General features: G+C 37.8%; 1 protein-coding gene across 1 annotated transcript in view; it reads left to right on the top strand.

The window, feature by feature from the left end:
* The first annotated feature begins 5,259 nt into the window (after positions 1–5,259).
* The window catches only part of LOC149815923 (uncharacterized), a 40,325-nt gene continuing 26,361 nt past the window's right edge, over positions 5,260–19,223 (top strand). Inside the window, exons 1-4 of the mRNA XM_089990651.1 lie at positions 5,260–5,540; positions 5,660–5,705; positions 6,137–6,217; positions 14,033–14,149. Coding sequence (XP_089846777.1) covers positions 5,482–5,540; positions 5,660–5,705; positions 6,137–6,217; positions 14,033–14,149 — 303 coding nt within the window. The 5' untranslated portion in view covers positions 5,260–5,481. The remainder of the gene's footprint in view (positions 5,541–5,659; positions 5,706–6,136; positions 6,218–14,032; positions 14,150–19,223) is intronic.

The following is a 19,223-nucleotide window of genomic DNA, read 5'->3' as shown; positions in this document are numbered from 1 at the left end:
GTGATTTGAAATCATGACTTTTAACTCGAACACATTTGATTTCATCTCATTAACCAAACATGCCCTTCTTATCAGCCACTGGGGTTTCTTGGAGGGTGATGTTGAACTTGTGCCTTTTTGAGGGTGGCACTTACTATAAGCATCCCAGGTCATAATAGACTTGGTGGCTACGGCAATTTGCTCCGATGAAGGGAGACATCCCGCTAGCTCTGGATGCCTTGGTTTTGAGCGCCTGATTGTCATAGTATTTTCTCGGATTCACTCTGGGCTTTCTACAATAACATTTATTTGATTGCATACACTGTTAAAGATCAAGAGTTTATTTTTAGGCAAACTATGATTGGAGTAAAGAAAACTGAGTGAGGTACTGATGATGTCCACTAACTCTGCCCTACTTAGAAAAGCAAAAATTAGACAGAGTTTTGAGTTGGTTTACTCCAATAAATACTAAACGTATTCTTTGCACAAACATGGTGGGGCCAAAATATTGCTGTTCTTTGGGGACATGATTTCAGGCTTTGTCTACTAGTCATGATTACTGGTGGAACCGAGACCCCATGTCTCGCACGTCTTTATTGACAGACATCTCCACCAAGTCCATGATCAGCTGGAGGGTACATTATGCAAAGCCGACTCGTTCCGGTCCATGAAATTTTGAACATTAATTATATTACTGACCCCTACAGTACAGAGCCTTAACCAGGTCTGGCCAGTCTGACTGCACCCTATATATCACTAGTCTTTGGTGTCACCTCAAAGTCAGGTTCATGGATGAAACGATTATACTCGCAGTGAAAAATTTGACAAATGCACACTGAAACAGTAAGCCAAGTGAAAATTGCTTCTCTCTCGTCTCTAATGTGCACCTGGAACCAACACAGTAACATGAAAAATGCTGATGTATTGAACCTTATCAAAGACGAAGAAGACAGCCATGAACATGATTAATATACTGTTGAAAGGGAAGAGATTGACAAGAGGATAAGTTGGCAATGGAGACAATAAACAAAGTGGAAAAAAAAAAGTAGTGTTTCCATTTCAGATGGACCCGTGAACTCTGACGAGCAGCTAGGCTTTGTGGCCACTGAGATTTTCTGACACCAACATCGTTCTTTTTTCTTCCTCTTTCGGATCGTCTTCGTCTTCGAGATGGCGTTTTCTTTCTTTCTTTATTCACACACACAGAGAGAGAGAGAGAGAGAGAGAGAGAGAGAGAGTAAATAATTTAGTGAAGGAGAGAGAGAGAGAGTAAATAATTTAGTGAAGGATCCTTGTCGTCATTACGATGGGGGTTGGTGCTCTCTACCACTTGCATTATTTCCTTGCTTTTATCAAATGTGGCAGGTAAAGAAATGCAACAGTATCCGGGCTTGGTCTTTCGGGTATTTGCCGATATGCCCTTTCATTTAATTGGGTTTTCACTTTGTGGTATGAATTTTGCTTTGGACTTTAGAGAGAGTGGTTTTTTTTTTTTTTCTTTTTTTGAAAGAACTTCAGAGAGAGTGGTTATATATAGATTGCCACAGAGATTTTTACATAGCTTAAGGCCGAAAATGGGGGGTGTACACAGGGTGCAGGCCCACCATTTTGTGTTTTCCGGGATATGGTACGTCACATGGACACTACAAAATGGAAACAAGGAGCACGATTCTTGTATAATTTTACATTAAGTGTATAGTATATAAAGGGACACGACACCGACAGCAGAGTGTTCTTATTAAACAGGCTGATAATTGCTTGCCTGTTCCGACTCGCATGTAGAGAAGCAACGACTCAGATACAACAAATTTTATCAAAACTTATATATATATATATATATATATATGATTAACTTAACATATATAAACTAATTATATTTAATATTAGATGGATTCAATCTTATGAAAATAACTAAAATATCTTTAAAAGAATGATATTTTTTAAAATACATAGTTTTTTTTTAGCATTATGTCTTTTGAACTTGCGATAAGTCCAAAAATATAATTTTTAAAGGTATTTTAGTTATTTTAATAAGATTAAATTCATATAATGTTAAATACAACTAGTTTGATGCTATATACACACGCATATAAATAAAAGGGTCAGGCAACCCAATGGGGTAAGTCAACCCGGCCCACCATGCACCCAGGATGGTTCAAGATTTTAAGCTCTGGCTTGTAAGCTACGTACGGGGTCAAGACCTGGCCTATGATATAAATATACCAAGCTCAAATCAGGCCATGGGCTGCTGGGCCGACCTGATGAGCCTGAGGCCCTGAGCTACCTAATTAAAATCATTAAAATCCTTAGTAATGTGAAAAGGAAACTATGCTGCATTTTTCATGGGAGGGATAAGATTTGGAGATCATGCTTATATTATTTTGGACAATTAATGTGGACTTATTAATTTAAATGTTATGTCATGAACAAAATATTTTGCTATGAGTTTTTTATTAGAATACTTTGAACATTCTCTAATATGGAATTAATTTCATGATTTTTTTTTATCTTATAGGAACTTTTTTGTTAACTTAATTCTAAAATAACTTACAAACAAGTTTAGGCCAGGTCGAACTGACCCGCCGAACATAGGTCACATTTAACCAATGAGCCTGGTCATGGGTTGCTTTTCGGTCCCAAGTTCATTAAGAACAATGCCAAACACCCAGCCCGTTAATAAAAGAGCTTGGTCGTTTCTAGATCGGGTCACACCCCAAACCCGATGAGCCAAGCTCCAAACCCAACCCATGAAATATTCAATGGTTGGACAAGAAGAATCGTCTAATCTTCACACCAGTGTTGTGAGAGGCGTACGCCTCAGTACCTGAAGCGTACGCCTAAGAGGCGAGGCGCACACTCAAGGTACTGAGGCATTGCTGTGATGCGCCCCTCATCAACCTCCGACCAGTTGTGACCACCGACCACCGGAGTTGCTGCAGCTGCTGCTCAGTCTTCTCCGACCACCGGACGACCGGCATATCCCTCGCTTCTGTACCAGCTGGGCGCGTGGTCTTTCTCTTACTGCCTCCCCTCCCACCGCTTCACTTCCATACCAGTTGTGAGAGGCGTACGCCTCAGTACCTAAGGCGTACGCCTCATAGGCGAAGCGCAGGCTCAACGCCTCGCTTCGCCTCATCGCATTTAACAACCTTGCTTCACACACACACACAGAGAGATGGTTGGGTAACATGGTATGCTACTATGCTATAGGTGCTAGCAACGTGTCCGTGTCATTTTTGTATGCGACTAAGGATGCTCATGTGGCTTAACCAAGACTTGCCATCTGGTTAGACAACCACCATAATTTAGGGGTTTCACAATTTCATGATCCACATGACCCACTTGCCATACGGAAATTATGATCGTCCATGCATGCCAAAAGGATCCTCCAAAGAAAAATTGTGCCCGTATATAGTTACTTTTATGGTAATTCACGATAAGCTGTCTAACTTACCAGTTATTTATAAAAATGGACTAAAGTTCTTAGATATTACATCTAGCGCCTGCTTTTATAATTTATTTTACAAAGATTGGTGCTAAAATCATTTAGCTGAGCTTTATCTAGTAGAACACAGATGTTTAAAATGCCTTTCATTATTGATTCTTTAGATATTAGAAGATACTGTGAGTTGTTTTATTAAACAATGACAAAAATATCATTTTATTTCAGCAGGTGCTGCAAATGCATTCATATAAAGCAGGTGGTTTAATGTAAACATTAAGCTGCTTATCGTGAATAACTGAAATGTTAGGTGGGATTTTTATAAATTACTTGAACAAAAATTTGTTTGGGAAGTTTCTTTTTTGAAGAAATTAGAAGCACTGTAGCGTGAACGATCAATAGTTACACCATGATTGTGACTAAGGGTGTCAACGGGTCGGACCTTCATTCAGATCTTTGTGGGTCCAGACTTGGATTTCACTGTAACGTGTTCGTACCAGGTCTAAACCCAGTCCAAGTGGTTCGACCATAAGAAAAACCATACCCGTGTTCATAAGGATTACATAAACCTGATCCGGTTCACACCGGATAAAATAATATCTTTTTATATTTTCTACATTGAAAAATTGCATATCTTAATTGGGATTCTAACAGGACGCAAGTTTTTGTATAAGATTGCATAAGCCGTACCCGTTGGGTATGCTAATCAGACTTCATGAGTCTGCACGATTAATGGGGCCCCTTCTTTGTTATTAAACTTTGATCCTATCAGATCCGATACAGGTTGAAATCGGATCATAACCAACCCGTCGACCTCCCAAATTTGGTGAAGAAGAGACATGACATAGATTTTTCCATATTTAAAAAAACGTGTGGGTTTCATCATAGATGCATATATCATTGGTTGGTAAGGTTGGTCAAGATGATACCTAAAATCTAAATGCCTGCCAATGATGAGGAGATTTACTTAACTTACATTTAAGAAATGCCAAACACATTTTTTTCCTTTTCTTCTTCTTCTTTTTTTGTTTCTTTAAGAATGCAGATGTCATGGTTGCCCAAAAATTTCCACCTTTAGGGGTGTGGATCAGTAACCTATGTCCATCCTAAAGATAAACACATATCCAAGTCCAATAAAGATTTGAAACTCATCAATTTATTCAAAATGTCAAGTTTAGGTCAACTATTGTAGGGGTATTGGTAATTCAATCATACTGAGGCTTGGGGTATATTTCAAAACCAATCCAGTTCAGAGGAAGAAACTCCAGTAAAATTTTGAGCAACACAATGAGAAGAATGGATCAGACCTGGACAACACTAGGCAACTTCAATGTGGTGAGAAGTGCAGAGGATCCAACAAGACCACTTTTTAGCACAAAAGGAACTATAATTTTAGTAGTTTTAATATATATATAATAGTTGGTGTCGAACACTCATAGGGTGTCCAGAATACCCCAGTGTCATGTCCCCTTTATTTACAATTCTTAATGGAGACATAACACAAAAAACAGTGTGTCCCGCATCCCTCTCTTTAAGAAATTGCACCAAACCTGCATGTCCACTATCCTTTTAGCTGCCACAAAGGACGCTCCAATTTATTGCGGTGTGGTGTCCTCTTCCTGATGCTACTTTTTAAATAAGAAATTACCACAATTCCAGCATGCTCATTGCCCTTTTGGCCGTGTCCCTGTGACAGAGATCATAACTTTTGGATTTTGGAAGATCGATCGATAGGATCAGAAGAAAGAGGGAAGTGGGAAACTGGCAAATGGCAATTTCAAATTAAGAGAAGAATGAAAATGAGAGTAATGTAATGGTAATATGCAGTCAGATGACGTGCCCCTCCCGCTCCAGACACAGGACATATTCAATCTGGTCGTCCTAACCAAATGGCCCGCCACATTTAGTAGTTACCTCTCTCTCTCTCTCTCTCTCTCTCCACCTGCTCCATTTTCCTCACCGACTACTCTCATATTGCGCACTCTTCACAGAGCGCACTCGCAGCAAGCGTTGGTATTTCAGCCGCACCCTCTCTTCTCCAGAGCACCCGCCGAGAGCCGATGCAGGAGTCTTCCTTCAGCACGAGCAGCCCTCTGGTCGGACACAGGCGTTGCCGGAGGTAACGCTTTTTCCTCCTTCCTGTTGCGAACTTTGGACACTTTTTCTCCTCCCCATCTCTTGCAGCCCCTCATTTAATTGTGTGTAGTTGTTAATTTTGTTCTTCATCTCGTTTTTCAGTGCTCCCGACGACGATCTGCGCCGGAGATCCCCGCGATCGATGCTCGTAAGATACTCCTCAATCCCCTGTTTCTGTTCCTGTTGCTGGAGTTTTTTTATCCTGTGTGATTCCTTTGATTAATGATCGGGATGGTGGTTCTTCTTTTAGGTGTTTCTTTTTATCTGGAAGGGGTGCGTTCGTATGCATTTTTGGTCTAGTCTGGTGTTGGTCATGTCATTTTCCTGACTTAGAGTTGTTTGGTTGTGTGATTTGACATTTATGGGAAGCGACAATGTATATTCTGTAGTTTCGCTAGAACCATCTTCTCTTCTTGGGGATTTCTTAATTCTTGTAATTTTGCATTTTTCCTAGTTGGGGAAAATGATTGATTTGTTCTTTTGTGCTTGTTGGGTTTCTTCTTCTCCCCTTCTATTTTTCTAAGTTTACTCATTGTTGCAAGTATTTCTTAATTCTTATTAGCCCAATATGACTTGCAGAGTTGGGAACTTGACGAAGATAGAATGGGTACCGATGAAAAACAACTCAGCAATAAAGCGAGAAATTCGTTAAACCAAGAGGTGATTCATATTTTTTCCTTCCCCCCCCCTCCTTATTTTGCTTCGTTAGTTACGCTTAGTCTAGCTCTTCTTCGTTCATATGGTTGAGGGAAAAGACATATGAAAGCTGGCTCATTTAGTGATCTTTTTTACTCGGCGGTGTGATCAAAGAAGAAGTTATCTCATGATATGGCAAAATACTTACTTTTTCACATGGCTGGTATCCGTGCATCAATATGCATTATCAAGCTAAGACTATGTTATCATTCACTTGTTGCAAGCGTCTCTTAGCTCTCAATGGATTAAATATTCACGTTGTTGGCCTACGATACATGCTTACGTTACCAGGAAGAGACGGGGCCAAATAGTAGTGGGGGTGTCTTTGTTTGGACCTCTAAATGTGTTTAGATAAAAAACACATAATTTGCTACGTTTTGCAAATTGAATCTGTTTGGTCATACGTGTGTGAGTTAGCGTGTTTTCTTTGAATATGAAGTGTAGGTGAGGTAAAATTAGGTTTTATGTAATTCTATACAAATTTGCCCTTTATCCACAACCTGTTTATCCCAAATTGTGCATCCAAACTCCTTAAAGCATTTCATGACAGAACTTGATTCTTCAGCACAATCTGAACATCCATATGATGTTGTTTGAACTCTTCTGCAAATGATCAAGCCTCAAGTCCTTTCTTGCTTCCTTCAACTTTGCAATTGACCTCAAACTAACTTGTGTGCAACTGAAGTAGCGTCTTACAAGAATGAGAATGAATGAAACATCTAGAGGAGGAGAGAGCAACCTATGTGAATGTATCTATTCAAAGTGTTGGTGTGATTTTTCTTCATAAATGAGTCTAGTGCAATGCTGCATTTCTTTCCATTTTCTCAATGTTCTTCCTTTTGCTGTTTGAAATTTCCCTTGAGAGAAGCAATTATTTGTAGATGTTCCTAGAAAATTGCCATGCTAATCTTTAAATGTCAAGATATTTCTGATTACAATTTCCCATATACTGATATTGGTGGCTGCAGGTTCAACTACCGATACAAGGCAAAAGAAACAAAATAAAAAAGAAACCCTTGTATAAAGAAAAAAGGACAATTTTTTTGCTTGAGCATAGACCTAACATACCATCCAACAGACAGCGCGTGGCCGTCAGGTCACGTGAGATCCAACGTTCGTGCACTAAAAATTTGCTAAAACACTCTTTAGTGCTGTTCATGACAGCTGCTGAAGGCCTTAGGGTCCGGCAGTCATGACTGCTGCTAAAGAGTCCTTTTATGGATGTGTAGGGCGCATTTGGGCATCCATATTTTTTTTGCCCGTTTTTGTGTATGCAGCTGCATATACATACCAGACATCAGACACTAACTGCTTTCACAAGTTAGGTAGGCACACAGCCTTGTTCCAAAATATTGAAATATGTGAGCTATATTGATCTTATGGTTGTTAAAGGGTAAAGGGCACCATATTGTTCTTGCTCTGTATGACTATTATGTATGTTTCATGACCCTATGGCAGTGTTCAAAGGAAAATCATGATTTCATGGGACAGAATTATCCTTTTGGAATTGTAATCCTTAAAAGGGATGGACAAAAAGCCTTTCACTTCAAGGAAGTAGAATTAGTAGCAAAGCGATGCACACCCACACCCACACCCACACCCACACCCACACATGTATGCATTCATATGTATATATGTTTGCGTTTGTTTAAATGGAAGCAGTTTCATTCAAGATCTTCACACCAAAACATCTCATCACTATGTTGACCATATGATTGTTGTCTAGGATGATTCATCTGCATTTTGTAGTGTTAAGTTTCTTATGTATAATATGAATGTCCTAGACCATGTTGAAGTACTTCGTGGGCTTGATTACAGTATATTCTCCAGTTAAATCAAGCTGGTTTTCTTCTTGTTTTATGGTCAAAAAAGACTAGGGATGTAAACAGTTTGGATTCGGGCCAGATCTAGGCATTACCAAGTCTGACTTATTCGGGTTCGGAGTTGAATTCGGATTCAGATTCGGATTCGGATGGAAAAGATAAAACCAAACCCAGATCCGACTAGTTTAAAACCCAGTATTTACACTTAATTGGATCGGGTTTTTAGTCGGATTTGGGTTTTAGTCGGATTCGGGTTCGGATTTGAATGCAAAACTTAATACCAAATCCGGATCTGATTATTAATCGGATCCAAATTTTGCTACCAAACCGCTTAATGGACCTTGATTCGAGTTGGGTATCGGGTTGCACCCGAACCATTTGTTAAAACATATGTAATAATACCATAATACCCGATAGGGGTATTATGGTCATTTCACAAAGTACCCCATAGGGGTACTTATTTTGTTTCTCGTATTTCACTATTTTTTATTTTTCTTTTTAATTTTATTTTTGTATTTTTTGGATACCGAAAAGGGGCCCCACAATGGAGTCGTTGGGGCCCCCAACGGTCACATATGTGACCGTTGGGGGCTCCCAACGACTCTATTGGGAGCCCCTTTGGTCTCCTCTTCTTATAAATAGGGGGAACCCCCCATGTATGTGGTATTGCTCTTGAGAGCTCCTCTTCAATAATAGTGATATTATTTTTCATGTGTGTAGCCTTTTTATAAGGCCCTTTGTATATCCCTTAGTGGATTTTCTCTCTTGTGCTTGTTGCACTTGTCCGTGTGGGACATAGTGAATGCTTTAGCATTCTTGGTTACTTCCGCTTATTTCATTACATGGTATCAGAGCCATAAGATCTTCTAAAGGTAAAATCTTGTCTCTCTCTACTTCCTTTCTTTCTCACATCTTCCTTGTGTAGCAATGGAAGTCAAGATCGATCTATCATTCAAACTCAATGGAAAAAATTACATGATGTGGGCATCCGCAATGGAGAATAATCTCAAAGGCAAGAAGCTTTGGGGTTATGTAATGGGAACCGTTCCGGAACCCCAACTTAAGCTCACAAAGATGGAAGGAGATCAAGAGAAAGCACTTGAAGGCGATGCTCGTCTCAAGGCCATTGAAGATTATAATCATCAAATGGAAGATTGGGAGAGCAACCATGCAAAAATCCTAGCATGGTTTATGAATAATGTCGAACTTAAGGTATGTGCAAATATTGCAAAATTCCGCCGGGCAAATGAAGCTTGGTTTTTTATGAAGGGTATGTTTACCCAAAAGGATCTTGCAAGAGCTTATTTCTTGCAAGAAAAAGTAAGAACCACAAAACAAGGTGATATGAGCATACAAGATTACTATAGTGCTCTAAATCCTTTGTGGGATGAATTGACTCTTTTAGAGCCTAAATGGGTATCTATGGAGGATGTGGTTCTAAGACAAAAACAAATGGAACAAGATAGATTGTTTCAATTTTTATTTGGGCTTCGTCCCGAATTTGAACAAGTGAGATCCTCACTTCTCCATAGATCCACGTTTCCTCCCTTAGAAGAAGCTATTGCCGAGATTACTCAAGAAGAGACTAGGCATAGCATGGGAAAAAGCATAGAGGAAGTGCTTGCTGTATCTAAACCCGGCAATCATGTTAAAACATACAAACCACCTCATTTTGGTAAGCAAGGGAGTGGTGGAAGAAAAATGATTATATGTCACCATTGTTATGAGCCGGGACATATTAAACCCGTTTGCCCAAAGCTAAATGGGGCATTCAAGCCAAAGGTGGCTTCCGTTGAAGAATCCACCACCAAAGAAGATGACGGCAAGAACGGGGATCTCAAAGACACTCTTGGACAAATCTCCTTGGCTCTTCAACAAATTTTAAAGGTCACTTCTTCCACCTCCGGTGCCGCCATTGCCTCATCATCACCTCCCGGTACGTACTCTTGGATTTTAGATTCCGGAGCTTCTTTTCACATGACCCCTCATGAAAATGCATTAACCAATGTGCACACCAATTCAAAAATGTCTTGTGTCTCTACGGCCGATGGAACTTTTCTCAAAATAAATGGTGTTGGAACTCTTGATTCTAAAAATGTTCAAAATTTCCTTGTTCCAAAAGTTAGAATAGTTCCAAAATTAAATCTTAACCTCTTTTCCGTTTCTCAAATAGCCGACCATGGATGTGAAATATCTTTCTCATCCCAAGGGTGCTTTGTGCAGGATCTCCGGTCCGGGAAGCGGATTGGGCAAGGCCATAGGAAGGGAGACCTTTATTTTATGGATAATTTAATACTTCCAAATACCTCATTTTGTACTTATGTCCAAGACAAAAATATTGAAACTTGGCATAAAAGGCTTGGACATCCAAGTTACTCTAAAATGTATCTTTTTCCTTTTGGACACAAGTTTTGTAAAGAAAAAGATATCAATTGCAAAGATTGCATTTTTGGCAAAATGAAGTTTACTCCTTTTCCTATTAGATCCTTTGTGACAACAAGACCTTTTGAATTGGTGCATTCCGATGTTTGGGGGCCATCTCCGGTTCTATCTAAAGGTGGTTATTCATATTATGTTACTTTTATTGATGATTATACTAGATATGTATGGATTTATTTTCTTAACTTTAAATCGGAAGTTTTTAACTTCTTTAAAGAATTCCATGCAAAAATTCAAAATCAATTTCAAAGTCAAATATCCATTCTTAGATCCGATTCGGGTGGAGAGTACTTATCAAATGATTTTCAAGCATATCTAAAACAACATGGCATTTGTCATCAAAAATCTTGCCCAAGAACTCCTCAACAAAACGGTCTAGCGGAAAGAAAACATAGGCATATTTTGGAAACCACTAGATCCTTACTCATTTCTAAAAATATTCCTAAAATTTTTTGGGCCGAAGCCGTGTTAACCTCCACCTATTTAATCAATAGGATGCCATCTTCAAAATTGAATAATATCTCTCCTTATGAAAAACTTTTTAATATGACACCCGACTACAATCGTCTTCGGATTTTTGGGTGTAAATGCTTTGTTCTTTTACATAAAAGAGATAAATTGTCACCTAAAGCAATAGAATGTGTATTTTTAGGATATGGTGAAAATCAAAAAGGCTATAGATGCTTTGATCATAAAAACAATAAGTTATTTGTCTCCAAAGATGTAACCTTTTTAGAAGATGAAAATGGATTTGACATATTGGAAAAATCAAATGAAATTGATTATATGTTTATCAATGATCTTTTAGAAGATTCAAATGATGACTCTTTGAGTCATCCGGAAATTTTAGAAAATACTCATGATTCTCATGATGATGATGTATCACCAACTAATGGTGATAATCTCCAAGTATACACTCGGCGTGAGGAAGCCCAACCTATTAGTGCTTTAGAAAAATTCTTGCGGCTTAATGAACCCCTAGAAGAAATCTCCCTTAGGCGTTCTTCTAGAGAATCAATTCCACCTAATAGGTTTGTCTCATATGAAACTCTTTCACCTAAATATAGAGCTTGTCTAATAGCCTTGCATTCTTACTATGAACCCTCCCATTATAATCAAGCAAAAAGTATACCTCATTGGGTTGAAGCAATGAAAGTTGAACTAGATGCTTTAAATAAAGCTAAAACTTGGGAAATAGTTCACCTTCCTCCAAATAAGAAAGCTATAGGATGTCGATGGGTTTACAAAGTCAAAACAAAAAGTGATGGTTCCCTAGAGCGCTATAAAGCTAGATTAGTTGCTAAGGGATACTCACAAGAATATGGCATCGATTATGAGGAGACTTTTGCTCCCGTGGCTCGCATGACAAGCGTTAGAACTTTAATTGCGGTAGCATCATCCAAGAAATGGCCTATATTCCAATTAGATGTTAAAAATGCCTTTCTTAATGGTCAGTTGAATGAAGAAGTATATATGGACCCTCCGCCGGGAATCAGTGTTAACCAAGGTCAAACCCTTCGGTTATTAAAAGCCTTATATGGTCTTAAACAAGCCCCTAAGGCTTGGTATGATAGATTTAGTGCTATCATGTTACAATTGGGATTTCGCTCATGTTATACTGACACTGCTCTTTTTGTTAAAAATGCAGGTAATAGTATCATCATTCTTCTGCTTTATGTTGATGATATGATCATCACTGGCAATGATGAAAGCGGTATTCTTAAAGTTAAAAATATGTTAAAACATAATTTTGATATGTCTGATCTGGGTTTTCTCAGGTACTTTCTTGGTATAGAAGTTGCATACTCTCTTCGAGGGTATATACTGTCACAGATGAAGCTTGCTGCCGACATATGTTCCAAATCTGGGATTTCAGATGATAAAAAGGTGGAGACTCCCGAGGTTATCAATGCTAAACTACGACTGGAGGATGGAGTTCTGCTGGACGATCCTACGCCCTACAGGCAACTCATAGGCTCCCTCACCTATCTGACTATCACCAGGCCCGATATTGCTCATGGTGTGCACTCTGCAAGCCAATTTCAGCATGCTCCTACATCTGTGCATATGAGTGCTGTGCTCCGGATCATTCGATATATTAAAAATACTTTGACTAAAGGGCTATTCCTATCCTCAATCTCTTCCTTAGATTTACTAGCTTATACTGATGCTGACTGGGGGAGGAAACCCAAATGATCGAATCTCAACTACTGGCTTTTGTGTGTTCCTAGGAGATTCGCTAATTGCTTGGAGGTGCAAGAAACAGCAGAAAGTCTCATTGTCTTCTACTGAAGCAGAATACAGGGCTATGGCAACCAGTACAATGGAGCTGGTGTGGCTTCGAAGTCTTCTTCAAGATATGGGAGTCGAAATTACCGGGGCTTCGAAGCTTTGTTGCGACAACAAAAGTGCTATCTACATTGCCAGTAACCACACTTTCCATGAGAGGACGAAACATATTGAAATGGACTGTCATTATGTACGTGATGAATATCTTCGTGGGACAGTAACACTGCCATATGTCACTTCAGAATATCAACTTGCCGACTTCTTCACCAAAGCCTTGCCTGCTCCTCGCTTCTTGTTCCTCCTTGGCAAACTTTCGGTCATTCCCCCGTAAAGTTTGAGGGGGGGTGTTAAAACATATGTAATAATACCATAATACCCGATAGGGGTATTATGGTCATTTCACAAAGTACCCCATAGGGGTACTTATTTTGTTTCTCGTATTTCACTATTTTTTATTTTTCTTTTTAATTTTATTTTTGTATTTTTTGGATACCGAAAAGGGGCCCCACAATGGAGTCGTTGGGGCCCCCAACGGTCACATATGTGACCGTTGGGGGCTCCCAACGACTCTATTGGGAGCCCCTTTGGTCTCCTCTTCTTATAAATAGGGGGAACCCCCCATGTATGTGGTATTGCTCTTGAGAGCTCCTCTTCAATAATAGTGATATTATTTTTCATGTGTGTAGCCTTTTTATAAGGCCCTTTGTATATCCCTTAGTGGATTTTCTCTCTTGTGCTTGTTGCACTTGTCCGTGTGGGACATAGTGAATGCTTTAGCATTCTTGGTTACTTCCGCTTATTTCATTACACCATTTACATCCCTAGAAAAGACTGGAGGACATGCATTAATGGTTCCACCAAGGACATGATGAGTTGGAAATGCCTTTTCTGTTTCTTATTTGTGATATGATGTTCCTCACATTGTTGACATCATTTCATTCGGAAAATAAGAAAAAAAGTACTTATCATATAAACGCTGCTAAAAGATTAATGCAATGGATGCTCCTCTTTTATCCATGCTACTGTTGTATTTCTTCCTTCCAATTACTCTTGTCTGCAGTTTGAGAATTATTTTTGGTTACACAGGTAATTCACACCTGATATTTTTTGTGCCATCAGTACTTTCATTCTATTATTTGCTAATGTAACAAAGAGATCACATTCTTTATTGTCCTCTATTATTTATTCCATTTTTTTCTCTTTGCTTTCCCTTTTGTATTTTATGCAGATTATAATGTTAGAGAGAAGACTGCAGGATCAGTTCTACCTGCGTGGGACCCTGGAAAATGCACTTGGTTATAGATATACCCCCTTCTCTGCTAAAGACATTTCTCCAATACCAAAGGTCATCTTTTTATTTATAGTTTCAATGTCACTAGAGGCTTATAATTGATAATAAAAGATGTGTGAAGGTGGCATCTGTTAGAGAGTGAGGTTTGAGGTGGTTGGATATGGATCTTGATCCAGATCCATATCACTCACATCACTGTTCGCGACATTACTTTTTACGTCTCCTAGTTCCCTATTGTATTTTATAATATATTGTGTTCCTAAAATACCCTTTATTAGTCTTGTATTTTGTGTTAATAAAGGTGTTTTAGTAATGATGTATTTTAGTGTAAAGTGAATATAAATAGTCACAATGAGACCCGATTTTCCCATATTGGGAATCGTGAGAGTTTAGCCCAAACCTTTCTCTTGTCTTCTTTCTTTCTTTAGGAACCTTAGAAATCCTAAATCTAACATGGTATCAGAGCCATGATCCGGAGTAGAGCTAGAAAATCTTGGTGACCTTCAAGATTCGATCTTTCTTTTTCCATGTAATAGTTGAGTCTTCTATTTTTTTCTCTATTCCTCCATTTTCTCTCAAATCTGCGTTTCTTTTCTTGGTTAATAAGAGTATTTTAGTAAAGATGTATTTTAGTGTAAAGTGAATGTAAATAGTCACAATGAGACACGATTTTCCCATATTGGGAATCACGAGAGTTCAGCCCAACCTTTCTTTGGTCTTCTTTCTCTCTGCAGGAACCTCAGAAAACCTAAATCTAACATAGTATCAAAGCCATGATCTGGAGTGGGGCTAGAAAATCTTGGTGTCCTTCAAGATTCGATTTTCTTTCTTCAGGTAATAGCTGAGTCTTCTATTATTTTCTCTCTTCCTCTCTTTTCTTTCTTTTTCTCTCAAATTTGTGTCTCTTCTCTTGTTTCTTAATTCTTAAATCATATCTGCGTATTTCTTGATTCCCTAATCTCTCTTTATCTTCGTTTTCTCGTTATTTCTTCTCCTTTAAATCAGATTTGCATATTTTTTGACACTTTCTTTTCTCCCTAAGATCTTGGAATTGAAATCTCATTTATAAATTTTGGCTCGTTTGTGTTTTAGGTCGCATGTTTTTGGCTGAACCAGATTTATCAGATCTGAAAAATATATCAAAACTGAAAAAACAGATTAACGTCACCTAAGGCTAGCAATTCGTGTTTTGCATCATTCAACAAAAAAAGGGATTCTAAGTTGACCTTGACGCGTGATTTCATTAAGATATTGTATTTGCAGCGACATATCTGATTTACTGTTCACGTTCCTTTCTGAAAAAAAAGGGACATGACTGGTATTGCTGTTACTGGCGCTAATTTTCTGCATCTTGGTTATGAATTATCTCATTTTCTTCAATTATTTTCTGCCTTATTTTATTCCTTTTGCATTGATTCTTTATTCACCTGTCATGGATTCCCGTTCCTCTTCTAGATCCATCTCTGCTAACTTTCTTGGCTAATAAATTTCTGAAAAAACTGAATAACTCCAACTACTTTACCTGGAAAAGGCATTATTCTTTTTATTAGGAGTCAGGATCTTGCTGGTCACTTCGATGGATCAGTTGTTGCTCCATCTAAGTTTCTTATGCAGGAAGATAAAGATGACAAAGGGGCTGTAACTGCAATGATGATCGTTAGGAATCCAAATTTTATCAATTGGATGAAGAAGGATCAAGCCTTATTGGACCCTATCTTAGGAGGTATTGGTGGGAATTCTAGATAATTGCATTACGATAACATTATGGAATACATTATTGTAAGAAGATGAGTTCTTTAATCATTACCGAACAAAGCTTCAAATAGTTTCAATCAAAATACCAAAGATCAACACTCACAAGAACCACAAGTGTTCATACAACAATACCCGAAAAAGGGTATGCAAAAAAGAAGGAAAAAATATATGTATTAAGAGGGTAAAACACCCTTGAAATCCCTTACATTACGAGGAGGCTTTGCCCCATATTTATAATACAATGAAATAAAGAGGAGAAGGAGTCGTTGGGCTCCCAACAACTCTAAACAGAGTCGTTGGGAGTCCAACGATACTCTTGCCTTTTTGACTAGTCAATATTTTGACTTAGTCAAAAGGCCAAAAACAGTCCAAAAAATAAAGAAAAAGTAAAAAGAAAATAGAAAACTAACTAGACTAATTCTAAGTTTCTAACTAGGCTAATCCTATCCTAACTAGATTTTACATATAATTTAACACTCCCCTTCAAACTTACAGTTGGATAACCGAAAGTTTGTCCAAGAGAACGTGAAACCGAGGAGCAGCGAGAGGTTTGGTAAAGAAATCTGCCAGATGATATTATGAAGAAACATAGGGAAGATTAATGGTGCTGTGTAGAAATTCCTCTCGTACGTAGTGACAATCCATCTCGATATGCTTGGTTCGTTCATGGAATGTCCGGTTGCTGATAATGTAGATTGAACTTTTGTTGTCACAGCATAGTCGTGACGCTCCTGTACTCTCAACACCCATGTCATAAAGCAGTCGCCTTAGCTAGACTACTTCCATAGTGGTTGTTGCCATGGCTCTGTACTTAGCTTCAGTTGATGACAGTGAGACCTTTTGTTGTTTTTTGCATCTCCACAAAATTAATGATTCACCTAAAAATACATAGAAATCAGTGGTTGAGTGTCTATCATTGGGGTCACTTCCCTAATCTGCATTAGTATAAACAGTTAAATCTAAAAAAACAGATAAAAAAAGTTCTTAAAAAATAAAAGTTTTAATATATCTAATAATGCGTAAAACAACTCCCATATGGACAGTGGTAGGAGCATGCTAAAATTGACTTGCTATGTGAACGGTATGCGCGATGTCAGGTCTTGTAATGGAGAGATAAGACAGTGCCCCAACAAGTTGTCTATAAGGTATTAGATTTTCAAGCGGTTCTCCATCATTAATCTTCATTTTGACATTTACTACTTTGAGAGTGTCAACCTATCGTTCATATGAGATATCAGACCTATGAACAATATCTAAAGCAAATTTAGATTGAGTTGATAAATAGCCTTTAGGGGAATAATCAACTTCTATTCCAAGATTTTTTTTTTAGAAAACCCAAGTCACTCATTTCAAAGTGTGTTTTGAGAAACTTTTTAATATTGTCAACTCCCTGTTTATCACTTTCAGTGATGATCATGTCGTCTACATAGAGGAGAAGAATAATGATACTTGCATCAGAATTCTTAACAAACAAAGCAGTGTCAGTAAGACAAGATTGAAAACCAAAATTAAGCATAACTTGACTAAACTTATCATACCAAGCCTTTGGAGCTTGCTTAAGTCCATACAAAGCCTTATTTAAGCGAAAGTTTTTTCCTTAAGGAATGTTGATGCCAGGTGATGGGTCCATGTATACTTTTTTTGGCTAAGCTTCCATTTAGAAATGCATTTTTGACATCCATTTCGTATATATGCCATTTTTTTACAGAGGTAAGGGCTATTAAGATCTTTACTGTAGTCATTCTAGCAACTGGGGCAAAAGTTTCTTCATAGTCTATTCCATATTCTTGAGAATAGCCTTTGGCAACTAATCGAGCTTTAAACCGCTCAAGAGTGCCATCACTCTTGATTTTAACTTTGTATACTCATCGACACCCTATAGGCTTTTTGCCTGGTGAAATATCTTGAATGATCCAGGTATTTGCTTTTTCTAAGGCTTTTAGTTCTGTTGTCATAGCTTTGGCCCATTTAGGCTGATCTTTTGCTTCTGCATAGTTGGAGGGCTCTTTGTAGGAGTGAATTAAGGCAATGTAGGCTTGATATTTTGGTGTAAAAGACTCATATGACAAATTTTTTTGAGAACTTTTGACACTCTAAATGATTTTCTAGTTGATATCTGTTCCTGTTCTTTAGTATATTTTTCTAAGGCACATGGTTTCTCTAAACTTCCTTGCCTCGAATATTTAATACAACTTTGATCATTACTCAATGATTTTGTACTTATCATATCATTTTGCTCCCCTTGACTTTCATCAATATCACCTTCACCAATCTTTGGGACTAAGTCCAACAAAAAGGAATACTCATCTATTTTCGTAGTTTTTTTTTTTAAAAAAGCTTGCTTTTTCTAGGAAAAACACATTTCTTGATACATATAATTTTTCAGATTTAAGGTCAAAACATCTATAGTCTTTTTGGCGACTTGCATATCCTAAAAAGGCACAAAGAATTATACGAGGAGAGAATTTATCATTTTTATCTATAAAAATAAAACATTTACACCAAAAAACCCTCAATCTAGAGTAATCTAGCTTTTGTTTAAAAAGTTTTTCCACAAGAGAGATGTTGTTTAGCGAAGAAGATGACATTCTGTTAACGAGATAAACCACTCTTAAAGTGGCTTCGCCCCAAAAAGTTTTTGGTACTTGATGTGTAATAAGTAAAGTTCTTGTTGTTTCTATAATATGTCTATATTTTCTTTCGGCTAAACCATTTTGTTGATGAGTATAGGGACATGATCTTTGGTGTATAATACCGTGTATGTTCAAATAATCTTCAAATTCTTTTGATAAAAACTCTCTCCCTGAATCAATGTGAAAATTGAGATATCATTTTTAAATTGGGTTTTGACCATATTATGAAATATTTGAAAATGTGAAAAAACTTCAGATTTATGTTTAAGAAAATAAATCCAAGTATGTCTCGTAAAATCATCTACGAAGATTACATAATATATAAAACCTCCTTTTGATATAACAAGTGTGGGTCCCCATACATCCGAATATATTAACTCAAATGGTCGTGAAGAGACAAAAGTTCTTTCTTGAAAAGTTATTCTTTTCATTTTTCCAAGAATACATTTTTCACATGTAAAGGTTTCAAAATTACAAAAAAAATTTATCTTTGGAAAAAAAAATAGAGCTTGGATATACTAGGGTGTTCAAGTATCTTGTGCCGTAGATCTAAGTCAACCTTTTGAACATTACAACACAGTGTCTTCTTGGGTATTTCCAGAAAACCCATGTAGTACAAGCCTCCTTCTCTATGGCCTTCCCCAATCAGCTTCCCTGACTGGTGATCCTGCACTTGACATCCACGAGAGTATAAGGAAACATTACATCCATGGTCAAATAATTGTGAGAGATAAAAGATT

This window comes from Nuphar pumila, chromosome 15 (genome assembly GCF_984573655.1).
Source record: "Nuphar pumila chromosome 15, dmNupPumi1.hap1.1, whole genome shotgun sequence".
NCBI classification, from domain to species: domain Eukaryota; kingdom Viridiplantae; phylum Streptophyta; class Magnoliopsida; order Nymphaeales; family Nymphaeaceae; genus Nuphar; species Nuphar pumila.
The sequence above is the reverse complement of the archived record's forward strand: the minus strand, read 5'-3'. Positions and strand labels throughout refer to the sequence as shown.